We start from the raw sequence: 16,904 nt of genomic DNA, 5'->3' as shown, positions 1-16,904 counted from the left end.
GCAAACAAACCCAGTAACTCTCTGTGCTCAGGGTGCCCTCTGCTGAGGCCAGGCTGCAAGAGGGGTGGGGAGTGTGAGCACTGCCTGGAACATGAGGCAGAGTCCAGCAGGGAAGACTTATGGGGCTGCAGGAGGGGCAGGCTGTGGAAACAGGCCTGTGCACACAGCCCATGGCAGGTGCGGGGGAGAGAGGTGGGGGGCTGGGACCAGGCCTTGCATGTGGCGCTGTGTCCTGAGGTTAGAGAATGCAGGGTCCAGGGCAGAGGGAGGGGCCGAGAATTGGGCAGGGATTCCCTGGCAGTGATGGGGACGGGTAAAGAGGTGGAGGGTTGAAGGGTAGGCGGGAGGGGATGGGTGGTAGGCCTGGGTGCACCTGAGAGGTTGTGTTGGGGATCCTGCTGCGGAGGGCCCTGTTCAGGGCAGTGACTTGGTTTCCAGGGTTGGAGAGAGGAAGAGCTGGCTGGAAGGGGACAGGACTCAGCACAGAGCTGGCATCTTGGCATAGGGAGGGGCATGTGAGGTGGGAGGGCATGATGAGGGGTGTGTGTGGGGGGTGGGCTGGTGAGGTGTGGGCAAGGTCTCAGTGCTGAGGCTTTGGTTGAGCTGTGGCTTGTGCTTTTATTTCCTTTTGGCAGATTTATTACACGTCCTGATGTCAAGCACAGCAAGATGGCTGGGTTCCTGGACTGGAGCCTGTGCAACCTGGCCCGTTCCTCCTTCCAGAACGTCGAGGGGGTCATCACCATGGATGGGATGCTGCAGGCCCTGGTGAGCACTGCCCACAGGAGCCATGGAGATAGCAGGGACATGGCGCCTTACCTGGGACCACGGAGTGCTGTTGCCTGTGATTCTGTCTTGTGAGGAGTTTCGTCTTCCCACTGCTTTGGTCCCTGCCTTAGGGTCTGGGCTGGGCCGGGCTGGGCTGGCTTAAGTGCTGGTGAATGGGCCTGGAGCCGCCTGTTGCCAGCAGAGGGCAGTGGTGCCGCGCGGCCGGGCCTCTCGGGGCAGGTTTCTCCGCATCCGCGCTCCTGCTTAGCTCCTGTGTAAGGTACAGAGATTGAACGAGCTCTAATAAAACAAGGCGGGTGAGTTGAAGCTTGATTCTGTTCCTTTGCGTTGGGCTCGGGTTGGATGGTCCTGACATCTTCGTTTGGACACAGACCCTGGCACTTGCCTGGAGGTGCCCTGGCTGTAGTCCTTTGCTGGCCCTTCCCTTGCCCTTTTGCTCTGGCTATCCCTTGTGTTACCTTTCCTCATGCTAACGAGGAGGAAAGAGGAAGTCTCAGAAGAGGACGAAGCCTCTTTTGGGTCAGCCTTCTGGAGGGCGAGCTGGCAGCCCTCTGTGGCCCTTGGCGCGGTGGGTTCAGCGCCTTCCTCTGCTTGCTCTTAAATTACAGTGGTGAGGCTTTGAGAGAACTTCTCACCCTCGTCTCAAGCTGTGGAGCAGGGCACTTTGTGCTTCTTGTTTAAAATACATTTTTTATAGAGACAGGGTCTTGCTTTGTAGGCCAGGGCGGTCTTGAACTCCTAGCCTCAAGCGAGCCTTCTGCCTTGGCCTCCCAAAGTGCTGGGATGACGAGCGTGAGCCGCTGTGCCTGGAAGGACACTTTGGAGTACATTTTAGGGGAGATGGTGGGTGCCACCTCACCGCGGTGTCTTGCTGTCCGAGGCAGGTTCTGCCAGGGAGCGGGAGGCTGTCAGCTGAGTGAACGGGGGCTGTGGGTGTGAGAGCCTGGGGTGGAGGCGCACTTTTCTTGAGGGGTGTCAGGAAGCATCCTCAGTGCCTGTTCCTTCCCTGTCATGCCGCCGTGGTCTTCAGAAGGACTTTCCTCCAGATGAGGAGAATGTTTCAGACGTGTAAGAACACTGCAGAAGTGCTTCCTGGAGCCTATGCTCTGCCCAGGTGATGTCTGTTTTCCTCAGGCCTCCCCTCAACTTCCACATAAATGTGACAGATTTAGCAGTTTTCAAAACTCAAGAAATAATTCACTCTTCTAAGGTATACAGTTCTGTAGTTTTTAGCACATTCACAGGGCTGTGCGGCCATCACCATTATCTGACTTCAGGACACTGTCATTACCCTGGAAGAAACCTTGACCCCACTAAGCAGTCCCTCTGTCAGCCCTCCCCACCCCTGCAACCGTGGGTTCACGTTCTGTCCGTGTGGACTGGCTGGTGGTGGATATCTTGCTTCACTAGAGTCGTATGCTACGTGGCCTTTTGCGTCTGGCCTTTGCTGAGCCTGGTGTGTCCACGGTTCATCCACGCTGCAGTGTTGTTAGTGCATCATTCCTGTTATGCCTCAATCGTGTTCCAGTGTCTGGGTATTTTTTGCTGTTGTGAGTGATGATGTTAAGAACTTTCATGTGCAAGTTTTTGTTTAAACTCAATGCTTTCCGGCTGGGCGTGATGGCTGACCCAGCACTTTGGGAAGTGGAGGCGGGTGGATCACCTGAGGTCGGTAGTTTGAGAGACCAGCCTGGCCCACATGGTGAAACCCCATCTCTACTAAAAATACAAAGATTAGCTGGGCATGGTGGTGGGTGCCTATAGTCCCAGGTACTTGGGAGACTGAGGCAGGAGAATTGCTTGAACCTGGGAGGTGGAGGTTGCAGTGAGCGGAGGCTGCAGTGAGCTGAGCATCATGCCACTGCGCTCTACCCTGGGTGACAGAGCAAGACTGCCACAAAAAACAAAAAATAAAAAAAACCAACCTAATGCTTTCAGTACCCTTGGGTACATGACACTAGTTTTTAATAAAATTTTAAACAAAATTTGGAATGTTTTTGTGTTTCCGAAGTCTTTTAAAAAGATTTTTCTGGCGGCATACCTGTCGTGTTGGTGAAATAGAGGACCTGCTCGTGCCAGGCGTTTTTGGGCACTGCAAGTACACGTGTGCAGTCTGTGTCCCCAGGTACCCCTTGCTCTGGGCAGTCCTTAAAGAGGATTCATTGCTATCGTGGAGGTCGGTGCAGGCTGAGGCTGGCCTTGAAGGGCATGGGGTCTGGGGGCGCAGGGCAGGGAGGATGAAGGTCTCAGGTGTGCCCACTGTGCTGTTGGTCCATGGATCCTCAGGAGATGTTGTGCGTTTATGTTTTAGGCAAGTCTGGTTAAAGAGTGGTTGATAAACGTGGTTAATTTGAAAGTTTGGGTGTAATTGGATTTTTCATTTTTTGCCTTGAGTCTCATTGAGGAAACGTGAAGAAGGGGAAGATAGTGGCAGCCAGGGTGGGGTGGGGGTCCTGGGATCCTGGTGGCTTCGCCTTCTTCATGTTTGTGGTGCTGGCTGCATGGACAGCCTCCCACATGACAAATGACATGCTCTCAAGGCCGTGTCTAAGACCCCAGAAGAACGGGCTGCCACTGTCAAGAAGTATGACGTGTGTGGAAGACCATGAGCCTTACCTGGCCGGTGGTATGGCATATGGCAACTGCCCAAGCTCCCTGACCCATCACGGTGGGAGGGAGTCTATCCTGTGACCGGGTCCACTGGACCCGACCCATTGCAGTGGGAGGGGCTCCATGTTGTGACCACTGGACTGGACCCATCACAGGGGGCGGGGCTCCAAGCTGTGACTGGGACCACTGGACCTGACCTCATTGCAGTGGGAGGGGCTCCAAGCTGTGACTGGGACCACTGGACCTGACCTCATCACAGCGGGAGGGGCTCCATGTTGTGACTGGACCAGTGGACCTGACCTCATCGCAGTGGGAGGGGCTCCATGCTGTGACTGGACCAGTGGACCTGACCTCATCACAGCGGGAGGGCCTCCATGCTGTGACGGGACCAGTGGACCTGACCTCATCACAGCAGGAGCTGCTCCATGCTGTGACTGGACCAGTGGACCTAACCCCATCACAGCGGGAGGGGCTCCATGTTGTGACTGGACCAGTGGACCTGACCTCATTGCAGTGGGAGGGGCTCCATGCTGTGACCACTGGACCCCACCCATCTCAGTCGAGGGGCTCCATGCTGTGACTGGGCCACCCAGCCTGAGGTTGGACTGGGGTGAACTGATACACTGGCAGCTATCTGTGTGTCAGGAATCATGTGGATACGTCTCCCACACCTGTTTCCTGGAATATTGTGTAAGCATCTCTTCACCCTCACAGCCTTCATGATCATGTTCTGGGTGGTGAATAATTACCCAGCAGACCAGCCCATGGGGCCAAAGCAGTGTCCTTAAAATAACTGGCACCCGGAACCAGGTGGCGACCCTCTCAGAGAACCTGTGGCTCACAAGATCTGAGGAGCCTTCCTGGGCTTCTCTGCCCCCTAACTAGGGCTTCCTCATCCCTAGAAATTTAACCTTCATGAAATCCGCAGTAAAACTCAGTGCTGTGGGTGGGAAGTGTCAGGTCAGGAGAACATGGGAGGTCTCACAGGATGTAACAGAGCTTGTTGGTCTCCAGTGGCTCTGCAGGGTAGGCTGTTAGCCCTGCCCTGAGTGTGGGTGCTGCTTTGGGAGGGTAGGCACATTTGATCTCAGTCCAGTTAGTGTCTGAGACCACCTTTGCTCAGTCATGAATTTGCACTCTTGGCAGGCTTCTAGGGGTCTCCTGCGGCTCTCGGCAGCCCAGCCTGGGAGGCTCCCCTCCCCTGCCCCCCCCCACACTGTCGGGTCAGCAGGACTCCCCAGCCTTGGGGCTGGAGCCAGTTGTGGCTGTCCAGAGACTTGTAGGTGAGGTACGCCGGCTCCTGGCCAAGCTGGCTGTGGAGAGGCAGCCTCCTGGCAAGAGGCGTGGTCCGCTGCGTTCAGGCTGCCTTGGAGGGCTCCACGGTACATCCTGGAGGTGCCCCCTAGGCGCCGGCCTCTGAGCCTTCCTCAGCTTGGGAAGGTCGTGGCAGCCACATTTGTCTAGTTCTGCAGCGTCTTTGCCTGCGGGTTCACTTCTTTACTTTGATGATCTTGTTGCTTTTCTCTAGATTGTTCCTAAGTTTTCTGTTCCTCCATCCCAAGCGGGAGGCATACGGTGCCCAGTCTGCATTTGGAATATCCGGAGGGTGGGTGGGCCGGCTCACTGTCCCCTCCCTGGCCAGCTGCTGGAACAGGTGGGAATTCCTGCAGCAAAATCAAACCAGCCAGGAGTGGGGAAGTGCCGTTCATTTTGACATCAAGTTCCACATTGAGGTGGAGAGAAGTTCTTTTTTCCCCTTTCTCCTGAGGTGTAAAAAGGTTTTCTCCAAGGCTTATGAGAGCTGAGCCTTGTGCCACCCCCCTGGCATGTGCTGGCAAAGGGTGAGGTGTGCTGTCCCTGCTGTTTGGAGCAGAGCACCCAGGCAGATTGGCAACAGCACCTCAGAACTATTCAGAGGAGAGTTGCCTGCAGCGAGAGTGAGCAATTGTCTGACTCAGCCGGCTGAAATCCCTGGGAAGGGAATGAATGAAACTGCTGTGAAGCAACGCCTGGCAGGGCCGGGCTTCTGGCAGCTCCCGGGGCCAGCATGCCCCTTCCAGAGCCTTCTGAAGCCCTGGGCTGCTGCCGGAGCAGCTCGAGTCTTTCCAGAGCCATGCCTGTGGTTTCCCTTTCTCTTTTTGAAGGGTCCATGTGGCCTGATGAGGGTTGCCTCAGCAGGTGGAAGTGTTGGGTGCTGAGCGGGCGGGAGGTTTCGCCATGGGCCTGGCAGAGCTGCAGGCAGAGGCTGGGTGCCTGCTGTGCGTGATGAAACTTGCAGGTGGATTCTGCTTAGGGTTTCATCTGTTTCCTTTGATGCACTTGGCCTCATTGTTATCCACCTGTTCATTAGCGTGGGCGACACAGGTGAACTCCCCACAGGTGCCATCGAAACCAGGGCTCGGTTTCCATTTTCCTTGAAGCGCAGCTCTCTGGCCGTGAGCGTTTTTAGCTGCTGTGGAAGGAAGGCAAGTGTTCGGCAACGTCATTTCCCTGGGAGGCCCTGTGCTCCGGCTTTAAAAGCACCCTCTGCTTTAGTCCCACTTCAAACATTAAGGTCAATGCAAATTGAGGAACTTCAAGGAAGGAAAAAAACACATGAAAAATGGAAAACGGGCCAGTCACGGTGGCTCATGACTGTCATCCCAGCACTTTGGAAGGCCGAGGCAGGCGGATCACTTGAGGCCAGGAGTTTGATGCCAGCCTGGCCAACGTGGTGAAACCCTGTGTCTACTGAAAATACAAATGTTAGCCAGGTGTGGTGGCACATGCCTATAATCCCAGCTACTCGGGAGGCTGAGGCAGGAGAGTTGCCTGAACCCGGGAGGCGGAGGTTGGGTGAGCCGAGATTGTGCCATTGCACTCCAGCCTGGGCGACAGAGCGAGTCTCCATCTCAGTTTAAAAAAAAAAATTAAAAAAGGGAAAATGGCTGTCATTTGCATGTGTTACATGCTGCTTGTGTGTTGGTAGTTGCACTGTCTTGGTTTCTAGAGTTCTGACTGGAAGACTCGACTATGCTGTGGGTTCCTCCCCGTGTGTCCTCGCAATGGCTGGGAGACGGGGTTGCTGACAGTGGAAGTGGGGATAGGATAACAGGGTGCTCTTCCCCTTATTGGCTGTGAGGCTCAAGTTTCCCCTTCACAGTGTGGCTTTTTATTTTTATCATTGACAAAAGCACAACTCTTGTTAAGGATAAAATAGTCACAAACAGCAGCATTAAAAACCAAAGAACGCTGGCACCGTCAGCCTCACCCCCAGCTCCTGCTGCATACTTGTGAAGAGAGGTGTGGAAGCCGCTCTGCGTTTTTATAGTTAATAAAAGCAGTCAGGTCCCCAAGTAGGAGAAGTTGTGGCCGGATTGCGTGGGCCAGGAACCAGGGCTTGAGCTGCTGTGAACTCTGCTCAGGCCCTTTGCTGACTCCGTCTCTCCTGTGACCTGAGGCGAGGGTGACACTGGCGCCTGGCCCCACCCGGGAGGGAAGCAGCAGACCTCTCACCCCAGAGGCTGGTGTGAGGCTAATTAGCTCAGTCACACGCTTTGAAGATGAAGGAAGACAGTTGATTATCTATAACATTTCTCATTTGGCCTTGATTTCTTTTCAGATTTGGGGAACAGTGCCCCACCGTTCCATTTAGGGCTCAGTGTGGCCAGAGGAAGGTCATCCATGTGGCCTTTTTAGTTGTAGAGCTCTCTTGGGGCAAGGTTTGGGATGGAGAAAATATGGCAAGAGCAGTTTGAATGTGGGTACTTTCCAGAGCTCATGCTTCCATAGCATTCTGGGGAAACGAGGTGCCGCAAGTCACGCTGGTTCAGTTTCCTAGTGGCGTTGAGTAAAAGACCTGGACCGCCAGCTCTGACGGTAATTTCCCGTCACTCAGCCTTTACGTGGGGCGGGCACAGTGGTGTGAGTCTTAGAGAAGCCTGTGTCGTGAGCTGCATGCCTTCGAGTTCCTGGCAGCCCTGGCCTGTCCCTGCTGAAGTGGCACGTCCTGCTCGCAGGCGTGTGCTCACAGGCAGCCCGGCGCAGGGTCATGTGCTAAACGGGGAGGAGGCTTGGTGGGTCACCAGCCTCGCCTACCTCAGCTCTTGGATGAGGCACAGACAGGCAGAGAGCTGGACGGTGTGCCAGGCTGGCCTGGTGCTGAGTGGGCTAGAGCTGGGTTGTGGTGGCCCTCGTCCTGGTCATCCTGGCCTGTGGCCTCCGTGCAGGATGGGGTGCCCCTGCCCCCTCACCCGCCCCCCCCCACCCGGCTCCCTGGCCTGCGATGCCCGATTGCCCACATTTCGCCTTGACCTTCCCTCTAAGGCTGATGTCCCTCAGGCTTTGGCCCTGGCTCTTCATATCTCAGCTCTGATTCACCCTTTACCTTCATTTCGTGATTTCTGTCCTTGGTTCCTGAGCCCTCGTTCTGTGCACCTGTTGGATACACGTGTGACGCTTCAGAACCCTCAAGTCCCAGGTCGTACCTGTTGTGCTATCACTTTCCTTCCCGGCCTGTGTACTCGGGAGCCCAGCAGCAAACAGGGACTTCTGTGCTGCTGGCCATGCATGCGACCAGGAGCTGGGCTCTTGCCGAGGCCCGTCTTCCCTCCTGCTGTCCGTTCACGCCCGCCTTGTGGATGTGGCTCTAGCGTGTCTCCTGTCCTAGGGGTCCTCGTCCCAGCGCGGTGGCTCTCTGCTCGCACGTGGCTCCCTGCTTCACGTCATCCTGAGTCTGCCCCTCTCCCTCTGGAGGCTCTGGTCCCCGACCACCCTCCTGCCTCTGCTGTTGCTGCTGGCTGCAGTAAAGGTGGTGGTGGAGGGTGTGAGGCTTCCATTCGTGGAGTGCCAGGCACTGTCCCGTGCTGCCTCTGTGCTGTTGATCCTGGCTGCACACCTGCTGTTCTGTGGCCTGAGTAGAGGGTGGCTTCATCTTGGCCTCCTCTTGGCTTTCCCTGTGTGTCCTGGTGTCTTTGCTCGGCTCGCTGGCCTTTCTCAGCCTTGGATGCCTCTGCCCTCACGCTTGCTTTTGCCCTGGCAGAGCTGCTCATGTGGCCGGCCCTTGGACCCCTGTGCAGCCTGCCTTTCCCAGAGTGTATCAGCAGTCCTGTCTGGGGTCATGGCCTAGGCCCCACCTCATCCTGGTCTTTGCCTGCTCTTCCTTCCTTGCCTCTGTGTGTTGTCTTCTCTCACTTCCACACGGGGCACAGTCACATCAACTGGCGGCCTCGTTAGTGGATCCTCCCTCCTGTTGGGCTCAGAGCTGCGCCACTCCCACCTGCGCTGCAGAGAAGCTCAGACCCTTCTCTGACCTCAGACGCCGGAATCTGAGACCCCTGCCTCCCAGGCTGATGTCCCTTCAGGTCCCTGCGAAGCCGCTGCTCTGCGAGGTCTCCCCCGCCGCTGTCATGCCCTCCCGTGGCCTCTGAGCCCATGGGCTGCTCGGTGGCTTGGGAGCTACATACGATTTTATTTGTCTGGTTTGGCTTAGGGCTTCTGTGGCAGGAATTGTCTCTTGCATCTTTTATGCGTCAGTACGTTGGGCAAATAGGAGAGGCATGATGGATGTTTTTTGGTTGATTGAGAAATGGTTAATTTTATGTGAAAGTGAAAGTAAGTGATAATAACAGTTATGTTTGGGAGGGACTAGACTTCTAAAATTGGGTCTGTCTGTAAGGCTGATCTTCCCTTTCGCTTTTCTTCGTTTTTCCTATTCTTAGGTTTTCTTTTGATGTTGTGGAGATTGCTGCGTATGACTGCATTTTTGCTGCTGTGAGAAATTGATTCCCTTTTTTTCTTTTTGAGATGGAGTCTCACTCTGTCGCCCGGGCTGGAGTGCAGTGACACCATCTTGGCTCACTGCAACCTCCGCCTCCTGGGTACAGGTGATATTCGTGCCTCAGCCTCCTGAGCAGCTGGGACTACAGGTATGTGCCATCACGCCTGGCTAACTTTTATATTTTTAGTAGAGATGGGGTTTTACCGTGTTGGCCAGGCTGGTCTCAAACTCCTGACCTCAGGTGATCCACCTACCTTGGGTTCCCAAAGTGCTGGGATTACAGTTGTGAGCTGTCAGGCCAGGCCCTAGAAATGGATTCTAATCCTTTTAGATCTTGTAGGTTTCCTGTGTTTGAAATTCTTATATTAACGGGGATGATGATTATTATTATTTTTGAGACAGAGTCTTGCTCTGTCACTCAGGCTTGGAGTACAGTGGCGCAATCTTAGTTCCCTGCAACCTCTCCCTCTGAGGTTCAAGCGATTCTACTGCCTCAGCCTCCTGAGTAGCTGGGATCACAGGTGCCCACTACCACGCCTGGCTTATTTTTTGTGTTTTTAGTAGAGATGGGGTTTTGCCATGTTGGTCAGGCTGGTCTCAAATTCCTGACCGAAGTGACCTGCCCGCCTCGGCCTCCCAGAGTTCTGGGATTACAGATGTGAGCCACTGTGCCCGGCCAGGGATGATTGACAACCCTTTTCTAGCATCTTACCTGTTTGTGGTGGCTCACAGTGAGCAAAGGGCTTTCCTGAGCTTTTGTTCAACCTTGGGAGGTGTGTGGGCTCCTAACTCCTCTCCTCCTTGGGAGCTCTGTTGCCTCTGGGCAAGGGGCACAGCAGAGGTGGTCGCACACATCTGAATGTGAGTAGTCAGTGGTCCCTGTCCTGCAAAGCCGGGCTGCTCAGAATGAGCTTGGAGCAGCAGCCAGAAGGCTCAGTGATGGGGAGTTGTTTAAGCTGGAATATGGTAATGCTGCTGGCTGTTGATACTGTGAGGTCACTTCGTGGGTGCTGGGAACATTTTAAAAGGCTGAGTCAGTCACAAAATAGTCATGTGTGCCGTAACGGGGGATGGTCCTGAGAAACACGTCGTTGGGTAGTGCTGTCCTGTGAACATCGTAGTCGGCATGTAGGTGTATGTGGGGTCGCCTGCTGCACGCTCAGGCTCTTTGGTGTGGCCTGTCGCTCCCAGGCTGCACGCCTGTGCCGCACCACTGTAGACGCAGTACTGCAGAGAACTGTGACACAGTGGTGGTGGTGCATGTGAGCATAGGTGAGGTGCAGTAGAAACGTGTCATCCTACGGGCCCACCGTCAGTCTGTCATTCACACTGACCCCTGTGTTCTACGATGCAGCACTGGGTGCGATGCACCGTCACGAGCAGGTTGACACGTGAGGTGAAGGATGATTCCCGTGAGGGATAGCGGTAGGAGGCCACGTCCTCTTGTGGTTTCTGAACTCTCTCTGAGTGCTGTGTTGCTTGGTTTGTGGATGAGGACATGGACCCAGGTCAGGGTTGCTAGGCTGTGAAGCTGGATCTTGCGTGGCCCCCGCCTGTGAAGGAGGGTGGTGTTTACCTCACGCGTCCCCCGAAGAGGGGGACGGCGGAGTGAGCGCACGGGGTCGGCGGCGATGTCGGTTACCCACCTGACCTGTCTTGTAACACGGACCAAGGAGTGAAATTACCTTTTTTTTTTATTTTTTTTTTTGGTGGCAGTGGCACAATCTCAGCTCACTGCAGCCTCCACCTCCCGGGCTCAAATCATTCTCCTACCTTACTTAGCCTCCTGAGTAGCTGGGATTACAGGGGCACGCCTCCACACCTGGCTAATTTTTGTATTTTTAGTAGAGATGAGGTCTTTGCATGTTGTCCAGGCTGGTTTCGAGCTCTTGGGCTCAAGCACCCTTCCTACCTCGGCCTCCTAAAGTGCTGGGATTATAGGCATGAGCCACCACACCCAGCCTGAAATTAATTTTTTGTTTACTTAAAATTTTGTATACTTCGTCAGAAGCTTATTTTGTCAAAAACAGTATATTTTTTCACTCGGGTTCTGATTCTAATCAGTCACTTACTAATTCAACAAATAAAATTTTCAGTTCTGTAAATTCCTTTTTTCCTCCGAATGTAGGGTGGTCCTGAGGAGGGTGCGTGCGTGCTCATTCCTGGGGGAGGCAGTGCGTGTGGTCTGGCCCCGCCTGGTCCAGCTGGGCCCCCACCTTCAGGACAAGCTCTCTTCTGAGTGCCCTCCCGCACCATGGCAACTTCCGTTCTTTCTTGGGGTGGTAGTGGGCCCTTTAAGATGTCCCTGGCTTTTGTTTTTGCAGGCCAGCACATGCACTGGAAGTTGTGATTTTTCTGGGCTCCAGTAGTGGTGTGGTGGGAAGGCTGTTCCTGCCCTGCTGCTCACAGGGTTCCTCTGTGAAGCCCCTGCACACTCCCACGCTGCAGCCCAGTGTGGGCGTCACTGCCTTCCAGGGAAGGCCTGGCCCTGGCAGGCTCGCGGCAGCACAGGAGGGACCTGGGGCTGTGCTCTCAAGGGACTCCAGCCTGGAATGGGTTGTTTGGTGTTAAAGATGCTCTTCTGTGCCTGTCCTGTGGCACCTCTGTGTGGCGTGCCCTAGAGTGGCTTTGAACATGGCTGCCCTCTGTGTGCTGAGCCTGAACCCTCCAAGATGCCATGTCTTGGTGTGGGAGCAGGACTCAGGATGGCAGAAAGGGGAAGAGTCTCCCTCTACCCATCTGCGGAGTTGACATGGCTAGTTACGTGGGGCCCCGGGGTGACCCGCTGGTACGCAGCTGGCGTGGTCTCAGCTGTCTGCCTCAGTGCTGTCCGGAACTCACAGCTTCTCAGAAGCCTGTGTCACCAGCAAGAGCCGAACCTGAACTGGTGTGGCGTGGGGGCCCTTCTCCCAGGGCCTGGGGTGGAGTTGCTTTTCTTGGCCTAGATTTGGCAGTGCCTCCAGGGAGCTTCAAACCAGCATCTCCTGCTTGGCAGCGGCTGAGCTTGCTCCCGAATAGCTCAGCAGCCGGTGATTTACTGGGCTTGGAGAACATGCCCCCAGGAGGGGAAGCTGGCTTGCACGTTGCAGAAAAGCCAGCTTGGGTGGGTCGCAGTTGAAAGGCGTGGCGGGTGAGGATGATTGCTAAGAAACTCCTTCTGCTTGCACCTTGCGCTGTGCTAGTTTCTGGAGCAACAAAAACAGACCTGGCAGTGTTTCCTCATCACCGTGTGGGGCGTTCTCCTCTAATCCGGTGTAATTGCCTGTCTAGGGTATGCTCTTCAGCAGGTGGTTTTAAGTTGGTCCCATTATGCTTCTATGAAAGTGGGGTGTGGTCCCATTTTATGGCCTAGCTGATGAGCACTCGAGACCATGGTTCCCCGTCCCGCTGCCCCACTGAGCACTGGCCAGGCCACTGCACACTTTCTCAGGCAAAGACGGCCTTATTTTTAGGTGAAGTAAGTGGAGGCACACAAAGCCCTGTCTTCATTGACTCTTCCTTCCCTGTTGTCCCTTCTGCTGTCCTGAGTCCATGCCTGGAAAGTAGGTAACTTTTGGGGCTTTTCTCTGTGTGTGCCAAATGCCCAGGAGGCCGCCTGTGTAATTCAGCTGGAAACTGCCCAACGTACAGACGTGTGGGGAGAAAAAGAATCCTTGACCTGTAAACACACTGGTGCTGGTTACTGCAGATGGTGGCTGGTGCTGGTCTTGGTGCTGTCTCCTGTGTGTGGCTGGGGACAGTGGGAGCTGGGCTGGGCGGTCCCAGGTGTGGGGCGTCCAGGCCAGTTACAAGAGATGATGCTTGTTTTCCTGAGAGCTCATCACCCCTTGTATCTTTTTTGTTTTTTTTTTTTTTTTTTTTGAGTTGGAGTCTTGCTCTGTAGCCCAGGCTGGAGTACAGTGGTGCGATCTCGGCTCACTGCAGCCTCCACCTCCCAGGTCCTGGTTCGAGCAATTCTCCTACCTCAGCCTCCCAAGTAGCTGGGATTACGGGCATGAGCCACCATGCCCAGCTAATTTTTGTATTTTTTAGTAGAGATGGGGTTTCACCATGTTGGCCAGTCTGGTCTTGAACTCCTGACCTGAGATCCGCCTGCCACGGCCTTCCAAAGTGCTGGGATTACAGGTGTGAGCCACCGCGCCCAGCTCACCACATTGATCTTAGTCTCCTATTCAGAATGCTGTGCTACACTTCGCAGAATTTAGTAAATAAAGAATGTTCATGTGTGAGAGCACTCTTGGCATTTCACAGTATCTTGGATCCTTTTTATTTAGTGAGAGAGACCAGGCGATGTGTTAGCCTGTTGCCAAGTGAGGCCAGGGGACACGGAGGATGGGGGATGGAGAGACCAGGGGACACGCTAGGCTGTCACTGAGAGACTGGGGGATGCGTTAGAGACTGGGGGACGCGTTAGAGACTGGGGGACGTGCCAGCCCATTGACGGAGAGAGATCAGGGGACCTGTTAGCCTGTTGTGGAGAGAGATCGGGATGGAGAGACCGGGGGACACACTAGGCCATCACCAAGAGAGACTGAGGGACATGCCAGCCTGTTGACAGAGAGAGACCACGGGATGGAGAGACTAGGGGACACGCTAGTCTGTCTCTGAGCAGGACTGGGGACAGGCTAGCCTGTTGCTGGGAAAGACCAGAGACCAGGGGACACGCTAGACTGTGTCCTAGAGAGACCAGGGGATGAGGAAACATGGTAGCCCATCACCAAGAGAGACCGGGAGACATGCTAGTCCGTCACCAGGGGAAACCAGGGGACAGAGAGGCCGGGGGATACACTAGCCCATTACCACGGGAGACCAGGGGATGAAGAGACCGGGGGACATGATAGCCTGTCTCTGAGCAGGACTGGGGACATGCTAGCCTGTCACCGGGGGAGACCAGGGGATGGAGAGACCACAGGACATGCTAGCCAGTTGCCAGGAGAGACTGGGGGACACGCTGGCCTGTTTCCAGGGGTGGTCAGCAGTTTCCCAGATCTTGGTCCTGCACCCTCCCGGCTGCACAGCTGCTCTTCAGGTTTGGGTTCTGGCCTTTCCCCCAGGCTTCTCACATCAGTCTCTGTGATGGTCTTCGTTGTTCATCCCCATGTCCCCCATCCCACTGCCAGTGGAACCTGGTCATGTGGCTGCAGCTGTAGGTGATACGGTGGTGCCCCTTGTCTACAGGATGAGATTTCAGCCGCTCACGGGCTTATTTGTCGTGGAACAACTTACTCCACAGCTGGTGACATCAGTGACAGCCACACTTTTACGTGGATCGATTCTCTGGCTTCGCAGGGTGGAGTGAAGGGGTGGATTGTTACTGCCCCTTGATGCCTGGGCCTCTGCTGAGAAGACCACATGGCAGCGCCTCGAGGGTCAGGGTGCAGCGGGCCCTCGGCGGAGGCTGGCTCTTCCTGCGGGCAGCCGGCGTCCTGGGGGGAATGTCCTGAGGGGTGCTATCCAGAGAGACCCTGACCGGGTGCCAGGCTTCTGACCTGGGACTGAAAGTCACTGGCATCGCTCCTGCCTGCCTCTGTGGTGGCAGTTGGAAGCCTGCCAAGGTGGGGGTGTGGGTAGGGGTGAGGGACCCTCCATGGTCCACCTGGCAAACTGTTCCCACGGAGCTGGTGAGCTGGCTGCAGTGACAGCTTCTCTGTGAAGGTTCTTGTCTTCTTGTCTCCTCCTTGCGCATTGGGTGGGCCTCAGGCCTCAGCCCAGCCCCAGGGAGTTTCAGTGTGTGCTCTGCCCTGTGACTTCCCCGAACCCTGCATCCCACCTGGGGAGCCTGCCTGTGCCCTGGGGTTTCTCTTCACAAGTGTTTGCTCTGTAAACCGATGACTTGGGGTTAAAACACGTACTAAGTTGGATACATTTGGATTGACGTGAAGTAATTTAACTTTCAATTTTGAATTTCACACAAGCTAAATCTAGGGAAGAGTCTTAAGTTAAATGAGAACTGGTTTTGGGCAAACAAGGATCATCTCCATTCACTTGACAGGGAACATGTTACTATCCATCTCCCCAAAGAGAAAGGTGACTAAGTCTCCAACCTTCCTGGTGAATGTGTTTGATGAACACTTGCATGTGATTCTCGGAGTGGCTCAGTGGGGTGGGTGCTGCTGCCGCTGCCCCGTTTTACAGATGCAGAGACCCTGCTCTGCCTCACAGGGAGAGTCAGTGTCTCCTTCCCATTTTGCTCATAGGTGTGGGATCTGCTCCACGGGGGTGAGGGGTGGTCTGTGTAGCTTCACTGCTTCTCTGATCAGCCCTTAGGAGAGCCCCTCAGCGGGCTCAGTGGAGAGAGTCCAAGTTCCCTCTTCTTTTTTTTTTGACAGTGTCACTCTGTCTCCCAGGCTGGAGTGCAGTGGCACGATCTCAGCTCACTTCAACCTTTCTGCCTCCTGGGTTCAAGCGATTCTCCTGTCTCAGCTTCCTGAGTAGCTGGGACTACGGGCACGTGCCACCACACCGGGCTAATTTTTTATTTTTAATAGAGGCAGGATTTCACCATGTTGGCCAGGCTGGTCTCGAACTCTGGACCTCAGGTGATCTGCCCGCCTTGGCCTCCCAGAGTGCTGGGATCACAGGCATGAGCCACAGTGCCTGGCCCCCTTTTCTTTGAAGAAGACATTTCTATTCTACACTTTTTTTATTTTTGAGATGTAGTCTTGCTCTGTTACCCAGGCTGGAGTGCAATGGCATGTCTTGGCTCCCTGCAACCTACGCCTTCCAGGCTGAAGTGATTCTCTTGCCTCAGCCTCCCGAGTAGCTGGGATTACATGGCTCACTATCACGCCTGGCTAATTTTTGTTTTTTAGTAGAGATGGGGTTTCACCATGTTGACTAGGCTGGTCTCGAACTCCTGACCTCGTGATCTGCCCACCTTGACTTCCCAAAATGCTGGGATTACAGGTGTGAGCCACTGTGCCCGGCCTATTCTACACATAAGTAAAAGATCAGGCAGTTTACGGGGTTCCTAATGCAAATAAAAGACGCCAGTGTTTAGTGAAAGCCTCTTCACCTCGGCTGAGCAGCTCCCACTGGGCGCACCTGCTTCTTAGTTTTGCCATGTGGTGGGCGACAGTGAGGGTCCAGGGAAGGGTGGGGGCAGTGTGCAGTGCAGATGGTCTGAAGCACAGAGTTTTCGTTTTGACTGTGAAATTCTGTTTTCTGAAGGAAAGGAAATTGATTTGCGTTTTCTTAGAAGGGCTCAGCTCTAGGATGCTTTGGTTACGGGGCTTGGATATTTTTGTGAATCTTTGCATCCATCCACCAGACGTTACAGCAGAAGGCAAAACCTCAGGTTGAGAATTCAGGAGGGCTAGAACCAGTGTTTGAGAGAAAATATGGTATTCCTGTTTCGTCTCACGGATTCCAGGTGATGATGTCTGTGTGTGTGTGTCGTGGGGACTGGGTGCTGGGCCTGTGTGCGAGACACGGGCTGAGCTGGTCACCCTTCTCATTTGTTGGTGAAGCACGAATGCAGATGGAGACCCTTGTGTGAGGTGGTTTGGCCTGTAACTTTAATCCCTTGTGTCTTTATTTGTACGCATCCTGATAATTTTAAAAAGCTTTTTTACAGCCTAATAGTGCCCTGAACTTAAACCTGGACACATTTCAGTGATTCCACTGATGAGAGGGGTGGAGCGGCCGCAGCCCTCCATAGTGGACTGGACTCTATCCCTGCAGGGATTCCGCTGATGAGAGGGGTGGAGCGGCCGCAGCCCTCCATAGTGGACTGGACTCTATCCCT

At 54.7% G+C, this 16,904-nt stretch overlaps 1 protein-coding gene and 1 long non-coding RNA gene across 6 annotated transcripts in view; one reads left to right on the top strand and one right to left on the bottom strand.

Annotated features, from left to right (window-relative positions):
* The window catches only part of LOC116525446, an 18,033-nt gene extending 7,197 nt beyond the window's left edge, over positions 1-10,836 (bottom strand). Inside the window, exons 1-2 of the long non-coding RNA XR_004257687.1 lie at positions 10,734-10,836; positions 3,482-3,489 (exon numbers count right to left, since the gene is read on the bottom strand). This is a non-coding gene — a long non-coding RNA (uncharacterized LOC116525446). The remainder of the gene's footprint in view (positions 1-3,481; positions 3,490-10,733) is intronic.
* The window catches only part of TBCD (tubulin folding cofactor D), a 186,415-nt gene that overhangs the window by 22,754 nt on the left and 146,757 nt on the right, over positions 1-16,904 (top strand). For all 5 annotated transcript variants that reach the window (XR_004257686.1, XM_032241194.1, XM_032241191.1 and 2 more), the window contains one exon: positions 636-768. Coding sequence is in view for 4 of the 5 variants with exons in the window: in XM_032241194.1 (XP_032097085.1) it covers positions 636-768 (133 nt within the window). In the remaining variant the exon portion in view is untranslated. The remainder of the gene's footprint in view (positions 1-635; positions 769-16,904) is intronic.

This window comes from Sapajus apella, unplaced genomic scaffold (assembly GCF_009761245.1).
Source record: "Sapajus apella isolate SASKATOON/1434 unplaced genomic scaffold, GSC_monkey_1.0 scaffold48, whole genome shotgun sequence".
Taxonomy (NCBI): Eukaryota; Metazoa; Chordata; class Mammalia; order Primates; family Cebidae; genus Sapajus; species Sapajus apella.
The sequence above is the reverse complement of the archived record's forward strand: the minus strand, read 5'-3'. Positions and strand labels throughout refer to the sequence as shown.